Raw genomic sequence first — 19468 nt, 5'->3', positions numbered from 1 at the left:
CAGCTCACTGCAACCTCCACCTCCCAGGTTCCAGCAAATTTCCTGCCTCACTGTCCTGAGTAGCTGGGAATATAGGCACACACACCCACACCCAGCTAATTTTTTGTATTTTTAGTACAGACAGGGTTTCACCATATTGGTCAGGCTGGTCTCGAACTACTGACCTCAGGTGATCTGCCTGCCTCGGCCTCCCGAAGTGCGGCCTCCCAAAGTGCTGGATTACAGGCGTGAGCAAACACCCCCAGGCACTTTTGGTGTTTTTGATGCTTAGCTCTTATGAGATGACCTGGTCCTTTTAAAAAAGTATCTCTTTTTTTTTTCCATTATTTGGAGGTTTGAAGTGAATTTGGCAGGATTCATTAAACACCTTCCAGTGTCTGTCATTCACCACCTCAACACTCAGTGATGACTGCATCCATTACAACTCTGCACATTCTTTGCTAAGTAGCTTTAACTACGTTAAATCATTCAAATTCTTACGTCTCTTCTTGGGAGGTTTACACAACTGCTTAGCTACGAACTATATAACATTTTTATGACACTATCTCTACTGGCATGAGCCATTACTAGGTGGAAATAAGTGAACTCTGTGACCACCTTGCAGTTCCCATGCTCCAGGGTGCCTCCACATGGGACTACTATAGTGTTGCTAATAATCATAAAATTAAAAGGGCAGGACTTGTGTGGAACTAAAGGGTAGCCTGGGACACTAAGGCCACATAGAAAACGTAGAGCTCGGCCTGCCACGGTGTCTCAAGCCTGTAATCCCAGCACTTTGGGAGGTCGAGACAGGTGGATCACAAGGTCAGGAGATCAAGACCATCCTGGCCAACATGGTGAAACTCTGTCTCTACTAAAAATACAAAACCTAGCGAGACATGGTGGCATGCACCTGTAGTCCCAGCTACTCAGGAGGCTGAGGCAGGAGAATCACTGGAACCCAAGAGGCAGGAATTGCAGTGAGCCAAGATCTTGCCACTGCACTCCAGCCTGGGCAACAGAGAAAGACTGTGAAAAGAAAAGAAAAAGCTCTGGATTCTGGATTCTCAATTCCAGAGCTTGACGGCCTTGATCATTCATTGGACACAGAACATATCAATCTGAAGTTTTCCGCAAATGAGTTTAGAGCTCGCTGAGAGCCCCTCGTTGACCCTTCTGGTCCCGCCCCCTTTCACCTGCCAACCAGAATCTTTCCCACCTTGTCTAAGTCCTCTCGGGCCAGCCTTGGTGGGAGACTCCTAGGATTCGCTCCCTGCCCTTCCCATCTTAGGGTGTTGTCTGAGACAGACTCTTATTCCCTCAATAAAGAGAGAGACTCTTATTCCCTCAGCGGCCAGCTCCTCGCCTCCCCTCAGCCGTAGCCACCTCAGTGGTCACCGTCTTCGCCGTGGTCGCCTCAGCCCGCTCGCCACCCCAGTTGAGGCGCTGCTGGTGTCATGTCTGCCACAGGGGACCGACACCCGACCCAAGGGGACCAGGAGGCCCCGGTAAGCCAGGAGGGAGCACAGGCCGAGGCGGCCGGAGCTGGTAACCAGGAGGGCGGCGACTCCGGCCCCGACAGCAGCGACATGGTGCCTGCGGCCGAGGTGGTCGGAGTCGCAGGGCCCGTGGAAGGCCTCGGGGAGGAGGAGGGTGAGCAGGCGGCAGGCCTGGCCGCAGTCCCCCGGGGCGGGAGCGCCGAGGAGGACTCGGACATCGGGCCCGCGACGGAGGAAGAGGAGGAGGAAGAGGGGAACGAGGCGGCCAACTTCGACTTGGCGGTGGTCGCCCGTCGCTACCCGGAGGCGGGCATTCACTTCGTGCTCCTGGACATGGTCCACTCCCTTCTCCACCGCCTCTATCACAACGACCACATCCTCATAGAGAACCGTCACCTCAGCCGCCTGATTGTGGGGCCCCACGCTGCTGCGCCCAACCTCTGGGGCAACCTCCCCCTGCTGCTGCTGCCCCAGAGGCTGGGTGCAGGGGCCGCAGCCCGGGCGGGCGAGGGCCTGGGCCTGATCCAGGAGGCCGCATCGGTCCCAGAGCCTGCAGTGCCAGCTGACCTGGCCGAGATGGCCAGGGAGCCCGAGGAGGAGGCCGCAGAGGAGAAGCTCTCAGAGGAGACCACAGAGGAACCAGACGCAGAGGAACCGGCCACAGAAGAACCGACCGCACAGGAGGCCACGGCCCCAGAGGGTAAGGAACGGGCTAGCGGCAGCAGCTGGGAGGCGGGGACCCGTGTGTCCCAGGGTTCTAGGCAGGGCCGCGGTGCGGGCACAGCTGGTGAAGCGGGTGGTGAAGGGGGGTCGGGGCCTCGGGTGGTGAAGCAGGAGTCGGGGCCCTCCTGAAACTTAAGGCAGAATGTGTCCCAATGAGTCGAAGCCCAATTCTCTAACGACATCTGTGGTTTTGAGAAAACTTGTCGCCCTCTACCAACCTATATTTGATAGGAGATCTGAGATCATCGGTGCCATCTGTGAGCCCGCAGATGAATGGCCGGGTAGATAGGGGTTCAGGAGGGAGCTCCGCAGGAAACAGAAGGGATGCGCCAAGGAAAAGAACAGGCAAATGGCAGGCATCCCTTTTAGTTCATGGCTTTTCAAAGTGTAAAGATTCGTAGAAAGTTGATCCCCCAAATGATGAAGTGATACAGGAGCACTTGGTAAAAATGAAGCATTCAGGGGGGTGAGGAACCAATGAGCTTCACCATAGAATTTGTCTTTTGAGGTAAACAAATATTTTCCCAACAAAGTTCTGACCAAAACACCGTAGAATGAGATCAGACCCGATGATTCAGATCTCTTCTTCTCCAAAGAACTAGAAATAATCAGCAGCTTTGGGTGGGAGATTTACTGGAAAAAAGGGACATACAGTGTCCCTGTGGAAATGATCAAGCAGCAGCAACGTGAGGGCCATGGAACTGTTGTGAAAACCAGTAGGAAGGTGCCCAGCTATTCCTTTCTTACTTAACTCTATCCTGCTTCTCCTGAGGGTGGAGTAGCTGAATGCCACTGCTAGTTATAAATTGGGCTATATTTTCTGTGAATGTCTGGTCCCCATGTGTGTATTATTGTTCCCTAAAGAAGTCACTAAATCTCAGCCTGAAAAGTGGGATGAAGAGGCCCAAGATGCTGCAGGCGAGGAAGAGAAAGAACAAGAAAAAGAGAAGGATGCGGAAAACAAGGCAGAGAACTCCAAAGGGACCTAGACGCAGCAGAGGTGAAGCCAAGAAAATCCAGGTATCTGTGTATAGCTTTGAGAATCACTCATCTATTCCTAGCATTTACCTGTTGCTGAGAGTTTTATTGAACAACAACAAAAATTCTCAGTAAGTTAAGTAAGAAAAAGTTTAAAATTAGTTTAAAAATTCAATTTAACTTACTTAAAATGTTACGAGAATATTCATGTACCTAGTAATATGAACTGCGGTGTGTTCTGAAATATACTTCTTGGCTACTCATTTGCTCGTGTTGAGGTCTTTTGTCCTCTAGCTGCAAGACTACTAACAAGTGGCAAATGTATCAGACCTACTACCAGGACCAATATTTGTGTAGAAAACAGTTGCCAGACACAGCCGCTAACTTGGCTGGGCCACGCATTAGTTGGGCCTTCATTACTTGACCACAGAAATGCAGGCTCCCATAGTAACTAGGAGACAACTCAACGCCTTTTGCAAAGTGACTACTTAAAAATAGCAAAAAGCTAAGAATTTTACGTAGGACCACAATGAATGACTAATACCTAAATATTTATTTAGCTATATATTTTGGTATTTTATGTCACAGTCAGATGAAAAGAATGTGTGTTTATCACTGAATTGGTAATGAAGTCTTAAGGTATATCTGTCTTTGAGTGTATTTAAATGGTTAACATTTTTCTTTCTTTCTTTCTTTCTTATTTATTTATTTATTTTGCATTTTCACAGCCGTATATTTTGTAACGGCTTCTTTCCCACATGGTAGATACGGAAACCAAGGGTCTGGGAGGGTAAGGGAGTATTATCTGTGGAACCAGCACAGGCTTTTGAAGCTTGAGAGATTTATTTAAATCCCAGAATGGCCCCTCCTGTAAAAACAAAAGCAACAAGCTTTTCTAGTGCTAGGCAGACAAGGTTGGTGTGATCATTTGACTGAAACCTTCAGTTCCACAAGCACCCTGATATCCAAGCTCGTGAGTTACTCAAGGAAAAGATGGGCTTCTCTACTTGTTTAAGATATAGCACACAAATGTTGCAGATATCCACAGAGCTGGCCATTTTCTTCTATTTAGAAAGTCACTGGTGCTGGTTAATGTTGTACTATTGTTTATCATCTCTCATTTCATCCCACAGTTGGGAGGAAAAGAAAGAAGACTCTGTTGTTCATTGTTTTTATCTTTTTCTCCAGATGCCTGTGGGAATTGTAACACATATCATTACAAAGTTCGTTACATCAAAAGTGATACCCAGTGACATCTAACTTTCATGGATGTATGTGACAGTGTTCAAGTTAAAAATAAAAGTTTGTTTTAAATGAATAAACTGAAACGTGGGAAGATTTTTCAATAAATAATCCTAACTCAAATCTCTCCTTTACGTCTTTGTTTTGGCCCACCATACCTTCATTGAAAGAGATTACTTTCCGCCATTTGGTAAGACTGTTTGAAATTCTTTCACTGCAGCCAAAAATCAAGTAAAATGACAAGTTTAAAACAATTTTTGAAAAGAGAGAGATGGGGCTCATCTTTAGAGCTGTGTGTTGTGACTACTGAGCACTTGTAATATGGCTAGTCTGATTTAATATGTGCTGTAAGTGTGAAAATAATATTGCATATATTACTAATTTTTTTTTTTTGAGACTGAGTCTCGCTCTGTCACCCAGGCTGGAGTGCAGTGGTGCCATCTCGGCTCACTGCATCCTCCACCTTCCAGGTTCCAGCAATTCTCCTGCCTAACCCTCCCGGGTAGCTGAGACCACAGGCACGCACCACCACACCCAGCTAATTTTTTGTAATTTTAGTAGAGACAGGGTTTTACCATGTAGGTCAGGCTGATCTGGAACTACTGACCTCAGGAGATCTGCGTGCCTCAGCCTCCCAAAGTACTGAATTACAGGTGTGAGCCACCACCCCCAGGCACTTTTGGTGTTTTTTATGCTTAGCTCTTATGAGATGACCTGGTCCTTTCAAAAGAGTATCTCCTTTTTTTTTTTTTCATTATTTCGAGGTTTGAAGGAATTTGGCAGGATTCATTAAACACCTTCCAGTGTCTGTCATTTACCACCTCAACACTCAGTGATGACTGCATCCATTTCAACTCTGCACATTCTTTTCTAAGTAGCTTTAACTACGTTAACTCAGTGAAATTCTTATGTCTCTTGGGAGGTTTTCACTACTGCTTAGCTATGAACTATATAACATTTTTATGACACTATCTCTACTGGCATGAGCCATTACAAGGTGGAAGTACGTGAACTCTGTGACCACCTTGCAGTTCCCATCTCCAGGCTGCCTCCACATGGGACTACTAGAGTGTTGCTAATAATCATAAAATTAAAAGGGCAGGACTTTTGTGAACCTAAAGGGTAGCCCTGGACACTAAGGCCTCAAAGAAGAGGTGGAGCTCGGCCGGGCACACGGGCTCAAGCCTGTAATCCCAGCACTTTGGGAGGCCGAGGCAGGTGGATCACAAGGTCAGGAGATCGAGACCATCCTGGCCAACAAGGTGAAACCCTGTCTCTACTAAAAATACAAAAACTAGCTGGGCGTGGTGGCGTGCACCTATAGTCCCAGCTTCTCAGGAGGCTGAGGCAGGAGAATCACTGGAACCCAGGAGGCGGGGATTGCAGTGAGCTGAGATCATGCCACTGTACTCCAGCCTGGGCAACAGAGCAAGGCTCCGTCTGAAAAAATAAAAATAAAAAAAAGAAAAGGAAAAGCTCTGGATTCTGGATTCTGAGTTGTCCTAGAGCTTAAGGGCCTTGATCATTCATTGGACAAAGAGCATGTCAATCTGAAGTTTTCAGCAAATGAGTTTAGAGCTCGCTGAGAGCCCCTTGTTGACCCTTCCGGTCCCGCCCCCTGTCTCCTGCCAACCAGAATGCTTCCCGCCTTATCTAAGTCCTCTCAGGCCAGCCTTGGTGGGAGGCTCCTAGGATTCGCTCCCTGCCCTTCCCACCTTAGGGTGTCGTCTGAGACAGACTCTTATTCCCTCAAGAAAGAGAGAGACTCCTCTTATTCCCTCAGCGGCCAGCTCCTCGCCTCCCCTCAGCCGTAGCCACCTCAGTGGTCACCGTCTTCACCGTGGTCGCCTCAGCCCGCTCGCCACCCCAGTTGAGGCGCTGCTGGTGTCATGTCTGCCACAGGGGACCGACACCCGACCCAAGGGGACCAGGAGGCCCCGGTAAGCCAGGAGGGAGCACAGGCCGAGGCGGCCGGAGCTGGTAACCAGGAGGGCGGCGACTCCGGCCCCGACAGCAGCGACATGGTGCCTGCGGCCGAGGTGGTCGGAGTCGCAGGGCCCGTGGAAGGCCTCGGGGAGGAGGAGGGTGAGCAGGCGGCAGGCCTGGCCGCAGTCCCCCGGGGCGGGAGCGCTGAGGAGGACTCAGACATCCAGCCCGCGACGGAGGAAGAGGAGGAGGAGGAAGAGGGGAACGAGGCAGCCAACTTCGACTTGGCGGTGGCCACCCGTCGGTACCCGGCGGCGGGCATGGGCTTCGTGTTCCTGTACCTGGTCCACTCCCTTCTCCGCCGCCTCTATCACAACGACCACATCCAGATAGCGAACCGTCACCTCAGCCGCCTGATGGTGGGGCGCCACGCTGCTGTGCCCAACCTCTGGGACAACCCTCCCCTGCTGCTGCTGTCCCAGAGGCTGGGTGCAGGGGCCGCAGCCCGGGAAGGCGAGGTCCTGGGCCTGATCCAGGAGGCTGCGTCGGTCCAGGAGGCCGCGTCGGTCCCAGAGCCTGCAGTGCCAGCTGACCAGGCCGAGATGGCCAGGGAGCCCGCGGAGGAGGCCGCAGAGGAGAAACCCCCAGAGGAGGCCGCAGAGGAGAAGCTCACAGAGGAACCAGACGCAGAGGAACCGACCTCAGAGGAGGCCGTGGCCCCCGAGGGTAAGGGGGCTAGCGGCAGCAGCGGGGAAGCGGGGATCCATGTGTCCGAGGGCTCTGGGCAGGGCCGCGGTGCGGGCACAGCTGGTGAAGCGGGTGGTGAAGGGGGGTCGGGGCCTCGGGTGGTGAAGCAGGTGTCCGGGCCCTCCTGAAACTTAAGGCAGAATGTGTCCCAATGAGTCGAAGCCCAATTCTCTAACGACATCTATGGTTTTGAGAAAACTTGCCGCCCTCTACCAACCTATACTTGATAGGACATCTGAGATCATCAATGCCATTTGCGAGCCCGCAGATGAATGGCCTGGTAGATAGGGGTTCAGGAGGGAGCTCCGCAGGAAACAGAAGGAAAAGAACAGGCAAATGGGAGGCAGGCGGGCTTTTTGGTTCATGGCTTTTCAAAGTGTAAAGATTCGTAGAAAGTTGATCCCCCAAATGATGAAGTGATACAGGAGCACTTGGTAAAAATGAAACATTCAGGGGGTGAGGAACCAATGAGCTTCACCATAGAATTTGTCTTTTGAGGTAAACAAATATTTTCCCAACAAAGTTCTGACCAAAACACCGTAGAATGAGATCAGACCCGATGATTCAGATCTCTTCTTCTCCAAAGAACTAGAAATAATCAGCAGCTTTGGGTGGGAGATTTACTGGAAAAAAGGGACATACAGTGTCCCTGTGGAAATGATCAAGCAGCAGCATCGTGAGGGCCATGGAACTGTTGTGAAAACCAGTACGAAGGTGCCCAGCTATTCCTTTCTTACTTAACTCTATCCTGCTTCTCCTGAGGGTGGAGTAACTGAATGCCACTGCTAGTTATAAATTGGGCTATATTTTCTGTGAATGTCTGGTCCCAATGTGTGTATTATTGTTCCCTAAAGAAGTCACTAAATCTCAGCCCGAAAAGTGGGATGAAGAGGCCCAAGATGCTGCAGGCGAGGAAGAGAAAGAACAAGAAAAAGAGAAGGATGCGGAAAACAAGGCAGAGAACTCCAAAGGGACCTAGACGCAGCAGAGGTGAAGCCGAGAAAATCCAGGTATCTGTGTATAGCTTTGAGAATCACTCAACTATTCCTGGCATTTACCTGTTGCTGACAGTTTTATTGAACAACAACAAAAATTCTCGGTAAATTAAGTAAGAAGAAGTTTAAAATTAGTTTAAAAATTCAATTTAACTTACTTAAAATGTTACGAGAATATTCATGTACCTAGTAATATGAACTGCAGTGTGTTCTGAAATATACTTCTTGGCTACTCATTTGCTCGTGTTGAGGTCTTTTGTCCTCTAGCTGCAAGACTACTAACAAGTGGCAAATGTATCAGACCTACTACCAGGACCAATATTTGTGTAGAAAACAGTTGCCAGACACAGCCGCTAACTTGGCTGGGCCACGCATTAGTTGGGCCTTCATTACTTGACCACAGAAATGCAGGCTCCCATAGTAACTAGGAGACAACTCAATGCTTTCTACAAAGTGACTACTTATAAATAGGAAAAAGCTAAGAATTTTAAGTAGGACCACAATGAATGACTAATACCTAAATATTTATTTAGCTATATATTTTGGTATTTTATGTCACAGTCAGATGAAAAGAATGTGTGTTTATCACTGAATTGGTAATGAAGTCTTAAGGTATATCTGTCTTTGAGTGTATTTAAATGGTTAACATTTTTCTTTCTTTCTTTCTTTCTTTCTTATTTATTTATTTATTTTGCATTTTCACAGCCGTATATTTTGTAACGGCTTCTTTCCCACATGGTAGATACGGAAACCAAGGGTCTGGGAGGGTAAGGGAGTATTATCTGTGGAACCAGCACAGGCTTTTGAAGCTTGAGAGATTTATTTAAATCCCAGAATGGCCCCTCCTGTAAAAACAAAAGCAACAAGCTTTTCTAGTGCTAGGCAGACAAGGTTGGTGTGATCATTTGACTGAAACCTTCAGTTCCACAAGCACCCTGATATCCAAGCTCGTGAGTTACTCAAGGAAAAGATGGGCTTCTCTACTTGTTTAAGATATAGCACACAAATGTTGCAGATATCCACAGAGCTGGCCATTTTCTTCTATTTAGAAAGTCACTGGTGCTGGTTAATGTTGTACTATTGTTTATCATCTCTCATTTCATCCCACAGTTGGGAGGAAAAGAAAGAAGACTCTGTTGTTCATTGTTTTTATCTTTTTCTCCAGATGCCTGTGGGAATTGTAACACATATCATTACAAAGTTCGTTACATCAAAAGTGATACCCAGTGACATCTAACTTTCATGGATGTATGTGACAGTGTTCAAGTTAAAAATAAAAGTTTGTTTTAAATGAATAAACTGAAACGTGGGAAGATTTTTCAATAAATAATCCTAACTCAAATCTCTCCTTTACGTCTTTGTTTTGGCCCACCATACCTTCATTGAAAGAGATTACTTTCCGCCATTTGGTAAGACTGTTTGAAATTCTTTCACTGCAGCCAAAAATCAAGTAAAATGACAAGTTTAAAACAATTTTTGAAAAGAGAGAGATGGGGCTCATCTTTAGAGCTGTGTGTTGTGACTACTGAGCACTTGTAATATGGCTAGTCTGATTTAATATGTGCTGTAAGTGTGAAAATAATATTGCATATATTACTAATTTTTTTTTTTTGAGACTGAGTCTCGCTCTGTCACCCAGGCTGGAGTGCAGTGGTGCCATCTCGGCTCACTGCATCCTCCACCTTCCAGGTTCCAGCAATTCTCCTGCCTAACCCTCCCGGGTAGCTGAGACCACAGGCACGCACCACCACACCCAGCTAATTTTTTGTAATTTTAGTAGAGACAGGGTTTTACCATGTAGGTCAGGCTGATCTGGAACTACTGACCTCAGGAGATCTGCGTGCCTCAGCCTCCCAAAGTACTGAATTACAGGTGTGAGCCACCACCCCCAGGCACTTTTGGTGTTTTTTATGCTTAGCTCTTATGAGATGACCTGGTCCTTTCAAAAGAGTATCTCCTTTTTTTTTTTTCATTATTTCGAGGTTTGAAGGAATTTGGCAGGATTCATTAAACACCTTCCAGTGTCTGTCATTTACCACCTCAACACTCAGTGATGACTGCATCCATTTCAACTCTGCACATTCTTTTCTAAGTAGCTTTAACTACGTTAACTCAGTGAAATTCTTATGTCTCTTGGGAGGTTTTCACTACTGCTTAGCTATGAACTATATAACATTTTTATGACACTATCTCTACTGGCATGAGCCATTACAAGGTGGAAGTACGTGAACTCTGTGACCACCTTGCAGTTCCCATCTCCAGGCTGCCTCCACATGGGACTACTAGAGTGTTGCTAATAATCATAAAATTAAAAGGGCAGGACTTTTGTGAACCTAAAGGGTAGCCCTGGACACTAAGGCCTCAAAGAAGAGGTGGAGCTCGGCCGGGCACACGGGCTCAAGCCTGTAATCCCAGCACTTTGGGAGGCCGAGGCAGGTGGATCACAAGGTCAGGAGATCGAGACCATCCTGGCCAACAAGGTGAAACCCTGTCTCTACTAAAAATACAAAAACTAGCTGGGCGTGGTGGCGTGCACCTATAGTCCCAGCTTCTCAGGAGGCTGAGGCAGGAGAATCACTGGAACCCAGGAGGCGGGGATTGCAGTGAGCTGAGATCATGCCACTGTACTCCAGCCTGGGCAACAGAGCAAGGCTCCGTCTGAAAAAATAAAAATAAAAAAAAGAAAAGGAAAAGCTCTGGATTCTGGATTCTGAGTTGTCCTAGAGCTTAAGGGCCTTAATCATTCATTGGACAAAGAGCATGTCAATCTGAAGTTTTCAGCAAATGAGTTTAGAGCTCGCTGAGAGCCCCTTGTTGACCCTTCCGGTCCCGCCCCCTGTCTCCTGCCAACCAGAATGCTTCCCGCCTTATCTAAGTCCTCTCAGGCCAGCCTTGGTGGGAGGCTCCTAGGATTCGCTCCCTGCCCTTCCCACCTTAGGGTGTCGTCTGAGACAGACTCTTATTCCCTCAAGAAAGAGAGAGACTCCTCTTATTCCCTCAGCGGCCAGCTCCTCGCCTCCCCTCAGCCGTAGCCACCTCAGTGGTCACCGTCTTCACCGTGGTCGCCTCAGCCCGCTCGCCACCCCAGTTGAGGCGCTGCTGGTGTCATGTCTGCCACAGGGGACCGACACCCGACCCAAGGGGACCAGGAGGCCCCGGTAAGCCAGGAGGGAGCACAGGCCGAGGCGGCCGGAGCTGGTAACCAGGAGGGCGGCGACTCCGGCCCCGACAGCAGCGACATGGTGCCTGCGGCCGAGGTGGTCGGAGTCGCAGGGCCCGTGGAAGGCCTCGGGGAGGAGGAGGGTGAGCAGGCGGCAGGCCTGGCCGCAGTCCCCCGGGGCGGGAGCGCTGAGGAGGACTCAGACATCCAGCCCGCGACGGAGGAAGAGGAGGAGGAGGAAGAGGGGAACGAGGCAGCCAACTTCGACTTGGCGGTGGCCACCCGTCGGTACCCGGCGGCGGGCATGGGCTTCGTGTTCCTGTACCTGGTCCACTCCCTTCTCCGCCGCCTCTATCACAACGACCACATCCAGATAGCGAACCGTCACCTCAGCCGCCTGATGGTGGGGCGCCACGCTGCTGTGCCCAACCTCTGGGACAACCCTCCCCTGCTGCTGCTGTCCCAGAGGCTGGGTGCAGGGGCCGCAGCCCGGGAAGGCGAGGTCCTGGGCCTGATCCAGGAGGCTGCGTCGGTCCAGGAGGCCGCGTCGGTCCCAGAGCCTGCAGTGCCAGCTGACCAGGCCGAGATGGCCAGGGAGCCCGCGGAGGAGGCCGCAGAGGAGAAACCCCCAGAGGAGGCCGCAGAGGAGAAGCTCACAGAGGAACCAGACGCAGAGGAACCGACCTCAGAGGAGGCCGTGGCCCCCGAGGGTAAGGGGGCTAGCGGCAGCAGCGGGGAAGCGGGGATCCATGTGTCCGAGGGCTCTGGGCAGGGCCGCGGTGCGGGCACAGCTGGTGAAGCGGGTGGTGAAGGGGGGTCGGGGCCTCGGGTGGTGAAGCAGGTGTCCGGGCCCTCCTGAAACTTAAGGCAGAATGTGTCCCAATGAGTCGAAGCCCAATTCTCTAACGACATCTATGGTTTTGAGAAAACTTGCCGCCCTCTACCAACCTATACTTGATAGGACATCTGAGATCATCAATGCCATCTGCGAGCCCGCAGATGAATGGCCGGGTAGATAGGGGTTCAGGAGGGAGCTCCGCAGGAAACAGAAGGAAAAGAACAGGCAAATGGGAGGCAGGCGGGCTTTTTGGTTCATGGCTTTTCAAAGTGTAAAGATTCGTAGAAAGTTGATCCCCCAAATGATGAAGTGATACAGGAGCACTTGGTAAAATTGAAGCATTCAGGGGGGTGAGGAACCAATGAGCTTCACCATAGAATTTGTCTTTTGAGGTAAACAAATATTTTCCCAACAAAGTTCTGACCAAAACACCGTAGAATGAGATCAGACCCGATGATTCAGATCTCTTCTTCTCCAAAGAACTAGAAATAATCAGCAGCTTTGGGTGGGAGATTTACTGGAAAAAAGGGACATACAGTGTCCCTGTGGAAATGATCAAGCAGCAGCAACGTGAGGGCCATGGAACTGTTGTGAAAACCAGTAGGAAGGTGCCCAGCTATTCCTTTCTTACTTAACTCTATCCTGCTTCTCCTGAGGGTGGAGTAGCTGAATGCCACTGCTAGTTATAAATTGGGCTACATTTTCTGTGAATGTCTGGTCCCCATGTGTGTATTATTGTTCCCTAAAGAAGTCACTAAATCTCAGCCCGAAAAGTGGGATGAAGAGGCCCAAGATGCTGCAGGCGAGGAAGAGAAAGAACAAGAAAAAGAGAAGGATGCGGAAAACAAGGCAGAGAACTCCAAAGGGACCTAGACGCAGCAGAGGAGAAGCCAAGAAAATCCAGGTATCTGTGTATAGCTTTGAGAATCACTCAACTATTCCTGGCATTTACCTGTTGCTGACAGTTTTATTGAACAACAACAAAAATTCTCAGTAAGTTAAGTAAGAAAAAGTTTAAAATTAGTTTAAAAATTCAATTTAACTTACTTAAAATGTTACGAGAATATTCATGTACCTAGTAATATGAACTGCGGTGTGTTCTGAAATATACTTCTTGGCTACTCATTTGCTCGTGTTGAGGTCTTTTGTCCTCTAGCTGCAAGACTACTAACAAGTGGCAAATGTATCAGACCTACTACCAGGACCAATATTTGTGTAGAAAACAGTTGCCAGACACAGCCGCTAACTTGGCTGGGCCACGCATTAGTTGGGCCTTCATTACTTGACCACAGAAATGCAGGCTCCCATAGTAACTAGGAGACAACTCAACGCCTTTTGCAAAGTGACTACTTAAAAATAGCAAAAAGCTAAGAATTTTACGTAGGACCACAATGAATGACTAATACCTAAATATTTATTTAGCTATATATTTTGGTATTTTATGTCACAGTCAGATGAAAAGAATGTGTGTTTATCACTGAATTGGTAATGAAGTCTTAAGGTATATCTGTCTTTGAGTGTATTTAAATGGTTAACATTTTTCTTTCTTATTTATTTATTTATTTTGCATTTTCACAGCCGTATATTTTGTAACGGCTTCTTTCCCACATGGTAGATACGGAAACCAAGGGTCTGGGAGGGTAAGGGAGTATTATCTGTGGAACCAGCACAGGCTTTTGAAGCTTGAGAGATTTATTTAAATCCCAGAATGGCCCCTCCTGTAAAAACAAAAGCAACAAGCTTTTCTAGTGCTAGGCAGACAAGGTTGGTGTGATCATTTGACTGAAACCTTCAGTTCCACAAGCACCCTGATATCCAAGCTCGTGAGTTACTCAAGGAAAAGATGGGCTTCTCTACTTGTTTAAGATATAGCACACAAATGTTGCAGATATCCACAGAGCTGGCCATTTTCTTCTATTTAGAAAGTCACTGGTGCTGGTTAATGTTGTACTATTGTTTATCATCTCTCATTTCATCCCACAGTTGGGAGGAAAAGAAAGAAGACTCTGTTGTTCATTGTTTTTATCTTTTTCTCCAGATGCCTGTGGGAATTGTAACACATATCATTACAAAGTTCGTTACATCAAAAGTGATACCCAGTGACATCTAACTTTCATGGATGTATGTGACAGTGTTCAAGTTAAAAATAAAAGTTTGTTTTAAATGAATAAACTGAAACGTGGGAAGATTTTTCAATAAGTAATCTTAACTCAAATCTCTCCTTTACGTCTTTGTTTTGGCCCACCATACCTTCATTGAAAGAGATTACTTTCCGCCATTTGGTAAGACTGTTTGAAATTCTTTCACTGCAGCCAAAAATCAAGTAAAATGACAAGTTTAAAACAATTTTTGAAAAGAGAGAGATGGGGCTCATCTTTAGAGCTGTGTGTTGTGACTACTGAGCACTTGTAATATGGCTAGTCTGATTTAATATGTGCTGTAAGTGTGAAAATAATATTGCATATATTACTAATTTTTTTTTTTTTGAGACTGAGTCTCACTCTGTCACCCAGGCTGGAGTGCAGTGGTGCCATCTTGGCTCACTGCAACCTCCACCTCCCAGGTTCCAGCAAATTTCCTGCCTCACCCTTCCGAGTAGCTGGGACTACAGGCGCGCACCACCATGTCCAGCTAAGTTTTTGTATTTTTAGTAGAGACAGGGTTTTACCATATTGGTCATCCTGGTCTCGAACTACTGACCTCAGGTGATCTGCCTGCCTCGGCCTCCCAAAGTGCGGCCTCCCAAAGTGCTGGATTACAGGCGTGAGCCACCACCCCCAGGCACTTTTGGTGTTTTTGATGCTTAGCTCTTATGAGATGACCTGGTCCTTTTAAAAAAGTATCTCTTTTTTTTCCCCATTATTTGGAGGTTTGAAGTGAATTTGGCAGGATTCATTAAACACCTTCCAGTGTCTGTCATTTACCACCTCAACACTCAGTGATGACTGCATCCACTTCAACTCTGCACATTCTTTTCTAAGTAGCTTTAACTACGTTAAATCACTGAAGTTCTTACGTCTCTTCTTGGGAGGTTTACACAACTGCTTAGCTATGAACTATATAACATTTTTATGACACTATCTCTACTGGCATGAGCCATTGCTAGGTGGAAATAAGTGAACTCTGTGACCACCTTGCAGTTCCCACGCTCCAGCGTGCCTCCACATGGGACTACTAGAGTGTTGCTAATAATCATAAAATTAAAAGGGCAGGACTTGTGTGGACCTAAAGGGGTAGCCTTGGACACTAAGGCCTCATAGAAAAGGTAGAGCTCGGCCTGCCACGGTGTCTCAAGCCTGTAATCCCAGCACTTTGGGAGGTCGAGGCAGGTGGATCACAAGGTCAGGAGATCGAGACCATCCTGGCCAACATGGTGAAACTCTGTCTCTACTAAAAATACAAAACCTAGCGAGACATGGTGGCATGCACCTGTAGTCCCAGCTACTCAGGAGGCTGAGGCAGGAGAATCACTGGAACCCAAGAGGCAGGAATTGCAGTGAGCCAAGATCTTGCCACTGCACTCCAGCCTGGGTAACAGAGAAAGACTGTGAAAAGAAAAGAAAAAGCTCTGGATTCTGGATTCTCAATTCCAGAGCTTAAGGGCCTTGATCATTCATTGGACATAGAACATGTCAATCTGAAGTTTTCAGCAAATGAGCTTAGGGCTCGCTGAGAGCCCCTCGTTGACCCTTCCGGTCCCGCCCCCTTTCGCCTGCCAACCAGAATCTTTCCCACCTTGTCTAAGTCCTCTCAGGCCAGCCTTGGTGGGAGGTTTCTAGGATTCGCTCCCTGCCCTTCCCATCTTAGGGTGTCGTCTGAGACAGACTCTTATTCCCTCAATAAGGAGAGAGACTCCTCTTATTACCTCAGCAGCCAGCTCCTCGCCTCCCCTCAGCCGTAGCCACCTCAGTGGTCACCGTCTTCACCGTGGTCGCCTCAGCCCGCTCGCCACCCCAGTTGAGGCGCTGCTGGTGTCATGTCTGCCACAGGGGACCGACACCCGACCCAAGGGGACCAGGAGGCCCCGGTAAGCCAGGAGGGAGCACAGGCCGAGGCGGCCGGAGCTGGTAACCAGGAGGGCGGCGACTCCGGCCCCGACAGCAGCGACATGGTGCCTGCGGCCGAGGTGGTCGGAGTCGCAGGGCCCGTGGAAGGCCTCGGGGAGGAGGAGGGTGAGCAGGCGGCAGGCCTGGCCGCAGTCCCCCGGGGCGGGAGCGCCGAGGAGGACTCGGACATCGGGCCCGCGACGGAGGAAGAGGAGGAGGAAGAGGGGAACGAGGCGGCCAACTTCGACTTGGCGGTGGTCGCCCGTCGCTACCCGGCGGCGGGCATTCACTTCGTGCTCCTGGACATGGTCCACTCCCTTCTCCACCGCCTCTATCACAACGACCACATCCTCATAGAGAACCGTCACCTCAGCCGCCTGATGGTGGGGCCCCACGCTGCTGCGCCCAACCTCTGGGGCAACCTCCCCCTGCTGCTGCTGCCCCAGAGGCTGGGTGCAGGGGCCGCAGCCCGGGCGGGCGAGGGCCTGGGCCTGATCCAGGAGGCCGCATCGGTCCCAGAGCCTGCAGTGCCAGCTGACCTGGCCGAGATGGCCAGGGAGCCCGAGGAGGAGGCCGCAGAGGAGCCCGCGGAGGAGGCCGCAGAGGAGAAGCTCTCAGAGGAGGCCACAGAGGAACCAGACGCAGAGGAACCGGCCACAGAAGAACCGACCGCACAGGAGGCCACGGCCCCAGAGGGTAAGGAACGGGCTAGCGGCAGCAGCTGGGAGGCGGGGACCCGTGTGTCCCAGGGTTCTAGGCAGGGCCGCGGTGCGGGCACAGCTGGTGAAGCGGGTGGTGAAGGGGGGTCGGGGCCTCGGGTGGTGAAGCAGGAGTCGGGGCCCTCCTGAAACTTAAGGCAGAATGTGTCCCAATGAGTCGAAGCCCAATTCTCTAACGACATCTGTGGTTTTGAGAAAACTTGTCGCCCCCTACCAACCTATATTTGATAGGAGATCTGAGATCATCGGTGCCATCTGTGAGCCCGCAGATGAATGGCCGGGTAGATAGGGGTTCAGGAGGGAGCTCCGCAGGAAACAGAAGGGATGCGCCAAGGAAAAGAACAGGCAAATGGCAGGCATCCCTTTTAGTTCATGGCTTTTCAAAGTGTAAAGATTCGTAGAAAGTTGATGCCCCAAATGATGAAGTGATACAGGAGCACTTGGTAAAATTGAAGCATTCAGGGGGGTGAGGAACCAATGAGCTTCACCATAGAATTTGTCTTTTGAGGTAAACAAATATTTTCCCAACAAAGTTCTGACCAAAACACCGTAGAATGAGATCAGACCCGATGATTCAGATCTCTTCTTCTCCAAAGAACTAGAAATAATCAGCAGCTTTGGGTGGGAGATTTACTGGAAAAAAGGGACATACAGTGTCCCTGTGGAAATGATCAAGCAGCAGCAACGTGAGGGCCATGGAACTGTTGTGAAAACCAGTAGGAAGGTGCCCAGCTATTCCTTTCTTACTTAACTCTATCCTGCTTCTCCTGAGGGTGGAGTAGCTGAATGCCACTGCTAGTTATAAATTGGGCTACATTTTCTGTGAATGTCTGGTCCCCATGTGTGTATTATTGTTCCCTAAAGAAGTCACTAAATCTCAGCCCGAAAAGTGGGATGAAGAGGCCCAAGATGCTGCAGGCGAGGAAGAGAAAGAACAAGAAAAAGAGAAGGATGCGGAAAACAAGGCAGAGAACTCCAAAGGGACCTAGACGCAGCAGAGGAGAAGCCAAGAAAATCCAGGTATCTGTGTATAGCTTTGAGAATCACTCAACTATTCCTGGCATTTACCTGTTGCTGACAGTTTTATTGAACAACAACAAAAATTCTCAGTAAGTTAAGTAAGAAAAAGTTTAAAATTAGTTTAAAAATTCAATTTAACTTACTTAAAATGTTACGAGAATATTCATGTACCTAGTAATATGAACTGCGGTGTGTTCTGAAATATACTTCTTGGCTACTCATTTGCTCGTGTTGAGGTCTTTTGTCCTCTAGCTGCAAGACTACTAACAAGTGGCAAATGTATCAGACCTACTACCAGGACCAATATTTGTGTAGAAAACAGTTGCCAGACACAGCCGCTAACTTGGCTGGGCCACGCATTAGTTGGGCCTTCATTACTTGACCACAGAAATGCAGGCTCCCATAGTAACTAGGAGACAACTCAACGCCTTTTGCAAAGTGACTACTTAAAAATAGCAAAAAGCTAAGAATTTTACGTAGGACCACAATGAATGACTAATACCTAAATATTTATTTAGCTATATATTTTGGTATTTTATGTCACAGTCAGATGAAAAGAATGTGTGTTTATCACTGAATTGGTAATGAAGTCTTAAGGTATATCTGTCTTTGAGTGTATTTAAATGGTTAACATTTTTCTTTCTTTCTTTCTTTCTTATTTATTTATTTATTTTGCATTTTCACAGCCGTATATTTTGTAACGGCTTCTTTCCCACATGGTAGATACGGAAACCAAGGGTCTGGGAGGGTAAGGGAGTATTATCTGTGGAACCAGCACAGGCTTTTGAAGCTTGAGAGATTTATTTAAATCCCAGAATGGCCCCTCCTGTAAAAACAAAAGCAACAAGCTTTTCTAGTGCTAGGCAGACAAGGTTGGTGTGATCATTTGACTGAAACCTTCAGTTCCACAAGCACCCTGATATCCAAGCTCGTGAGTTACAAAAGGAAAAGATGGGCTTCTCTACTTGTTTAAGATATAGCACACAAATGTTGCAGATATCCACAGAGCTGGCCATTTTCTTCTATTTAGAAAGTCACTGGTGCTGGTTAATGTTGTACTATTGTTTATCATCTCTCATTTCATCCCACAGTTGGGAGGAAAAGAAAGAAGACTCTGTTGTTCATTGTTTTTATCTTTTTCTCCAGATGCCTGTGGGAATTGTAACACATATCATTACAAAGTTCGTTACATCAAAAGTGATACCCAGTGACATCTAACTTTCATGGATGTATGTGACAGTGTTCAAGTTAAAAATAAAAGTTTGTTTTAAATGAATAAACTGAAACGTGGGAAGATTTTTCAATAAGTAATCTTAACTCAAATCTCTCCTTTACGTCTTTGTTTTGGCCCACCATACCTTCATTGAAAGAGATTACTTTCCGCCATTTGGTAAGACTGTTTGAAATTCTTTCACTGCAGCCAAAAATCAAGTAAAATGACAAGTTTAAAACAATTTTTGAAAAGAGAGAGATGGGGCTCATCTTTAGAGCTGTGTGTTGTGACTACTGAGCACTTGTAATATGGCTAGTCTGATTTAATATGTGCTGTAAGTGTGAAAATAATATTGCATATATTACTAATTTTTTTTTTTTTGA

The 19468-nt window shown here is 48.1% G+C and overlaps 4 protein-coding genes across 4 annotated transcripts; all 4 read left to right on the top strand.

Annotated features, from left to right (window-relative positions):
• The first annotated feature begins 1177 nt into the window (after positions 1 to 1177).
• On the top strand, positions 1178 to 3221 carry LOC115932226 (cancer/testis antigen 47A). The gene is made up of 2 exons (XM_031005911.2): positions 1178 to 2178; positions 3066 to 3221. The coding sequence occupies exons 1-2, from the start codon at positions 1437 to 1439 to the stop codon at positions 3188 to 3190; spliced, it is 867 nt and encodes a 288-aa protein (XP_030861771.2). The 5' UTR covers positions 1178 to 1436; the 3' UTR covers positions 3191 to 3221.
• Positions 3222 to 6070: 2849 nt separating this feature from the next.
• LOC129529695 (cancer/testis antigen family 47 member B1) lies at positions 6071 to 9431 on the top strand. Its single transcript, XM_055375482.2, has 3 exons — positions 6071 to 7073; positions 7949 to 8104; positions 9255 to 9431. Exons 1-2 carry the CDS (start codon positions 6311 to 6313, stop codon positions 8071 to 8073), a joined length of 888 nt encoding a protein of 295 aa, XP_055231457.1. The 5' UTR covers positions 6071 to 6310; the 3' UTR covers positions 8074 to 8104; positions 9255 to 9431.
• Positions 9432 to 10956: 1525 nt separating this feature from the next.
• Positions 10957 to 14268, top strand: LOC101124756 (cancer/testis antigen family 47 member B1). Its single transcript, XM_004064816.5, has 3 exons — positions 10957 to 11959; positions 12836 to 12991; positions 14126 to 14268. The coding sequence occupies exons 1-2, from the start codon at positions 11197 to 11199 to the stop codon at positions 12958 to 12960; spliced, it is 888 nt and encodes a 295-aa protein (XP_004064864.1). The 5' UTR covers positions 10957 to 11196; the 3' UTR covers positions 12961 to 12991; positions 14126 to 14268.
• A 1514-nt stretch (positions 14269 to 15782) lies between these two features.
• LOC129529694 (cancer/testis antigen 47A-like) lies at positions 15783 to 19161 on the top strand. Its single transcript, XM_055375481.2, has 3 exons — positions 15783 to 16829; positions 17717 to 17872; positions 19019 to 19161. The coding sequence occupies exons 1-2, from the start codon at positions 16064 to 16066 to the stop codon at positions 17839 to 17841; spliced, it is 891 nt and encodes a 296-aa protein (XP_055231456.1). The 5' UTR covers positions 15783 to 16063; the 3' UTR covers positions 17842 to 17872; positions 19019 to 19161.
• Positions 19162 to 19468: the final 307 nt, after the last annotated feature.

Source organism: Gorilla gorilla, chromosome X (genome assembly GCF_029281585.2).
Source record: "Gorilla gorilla gorilla isolate KB3781 chromosome X, NHGRI_mGorGor1-v2.1_pri, whole genome shotgun sequence".
Taxonomy (NCBI): domain Eukaryota; kingdom Metazoa; phylum Chordata; class Mammalia; order Primates; family Hominidae; genus Gorilla; species Gorilla gorilla.
The sequence above is the reverse complement of the archived record's forward strand: the minus strand, read 5'-3'. Positions and strand labels throughout refer to the sequence as shown.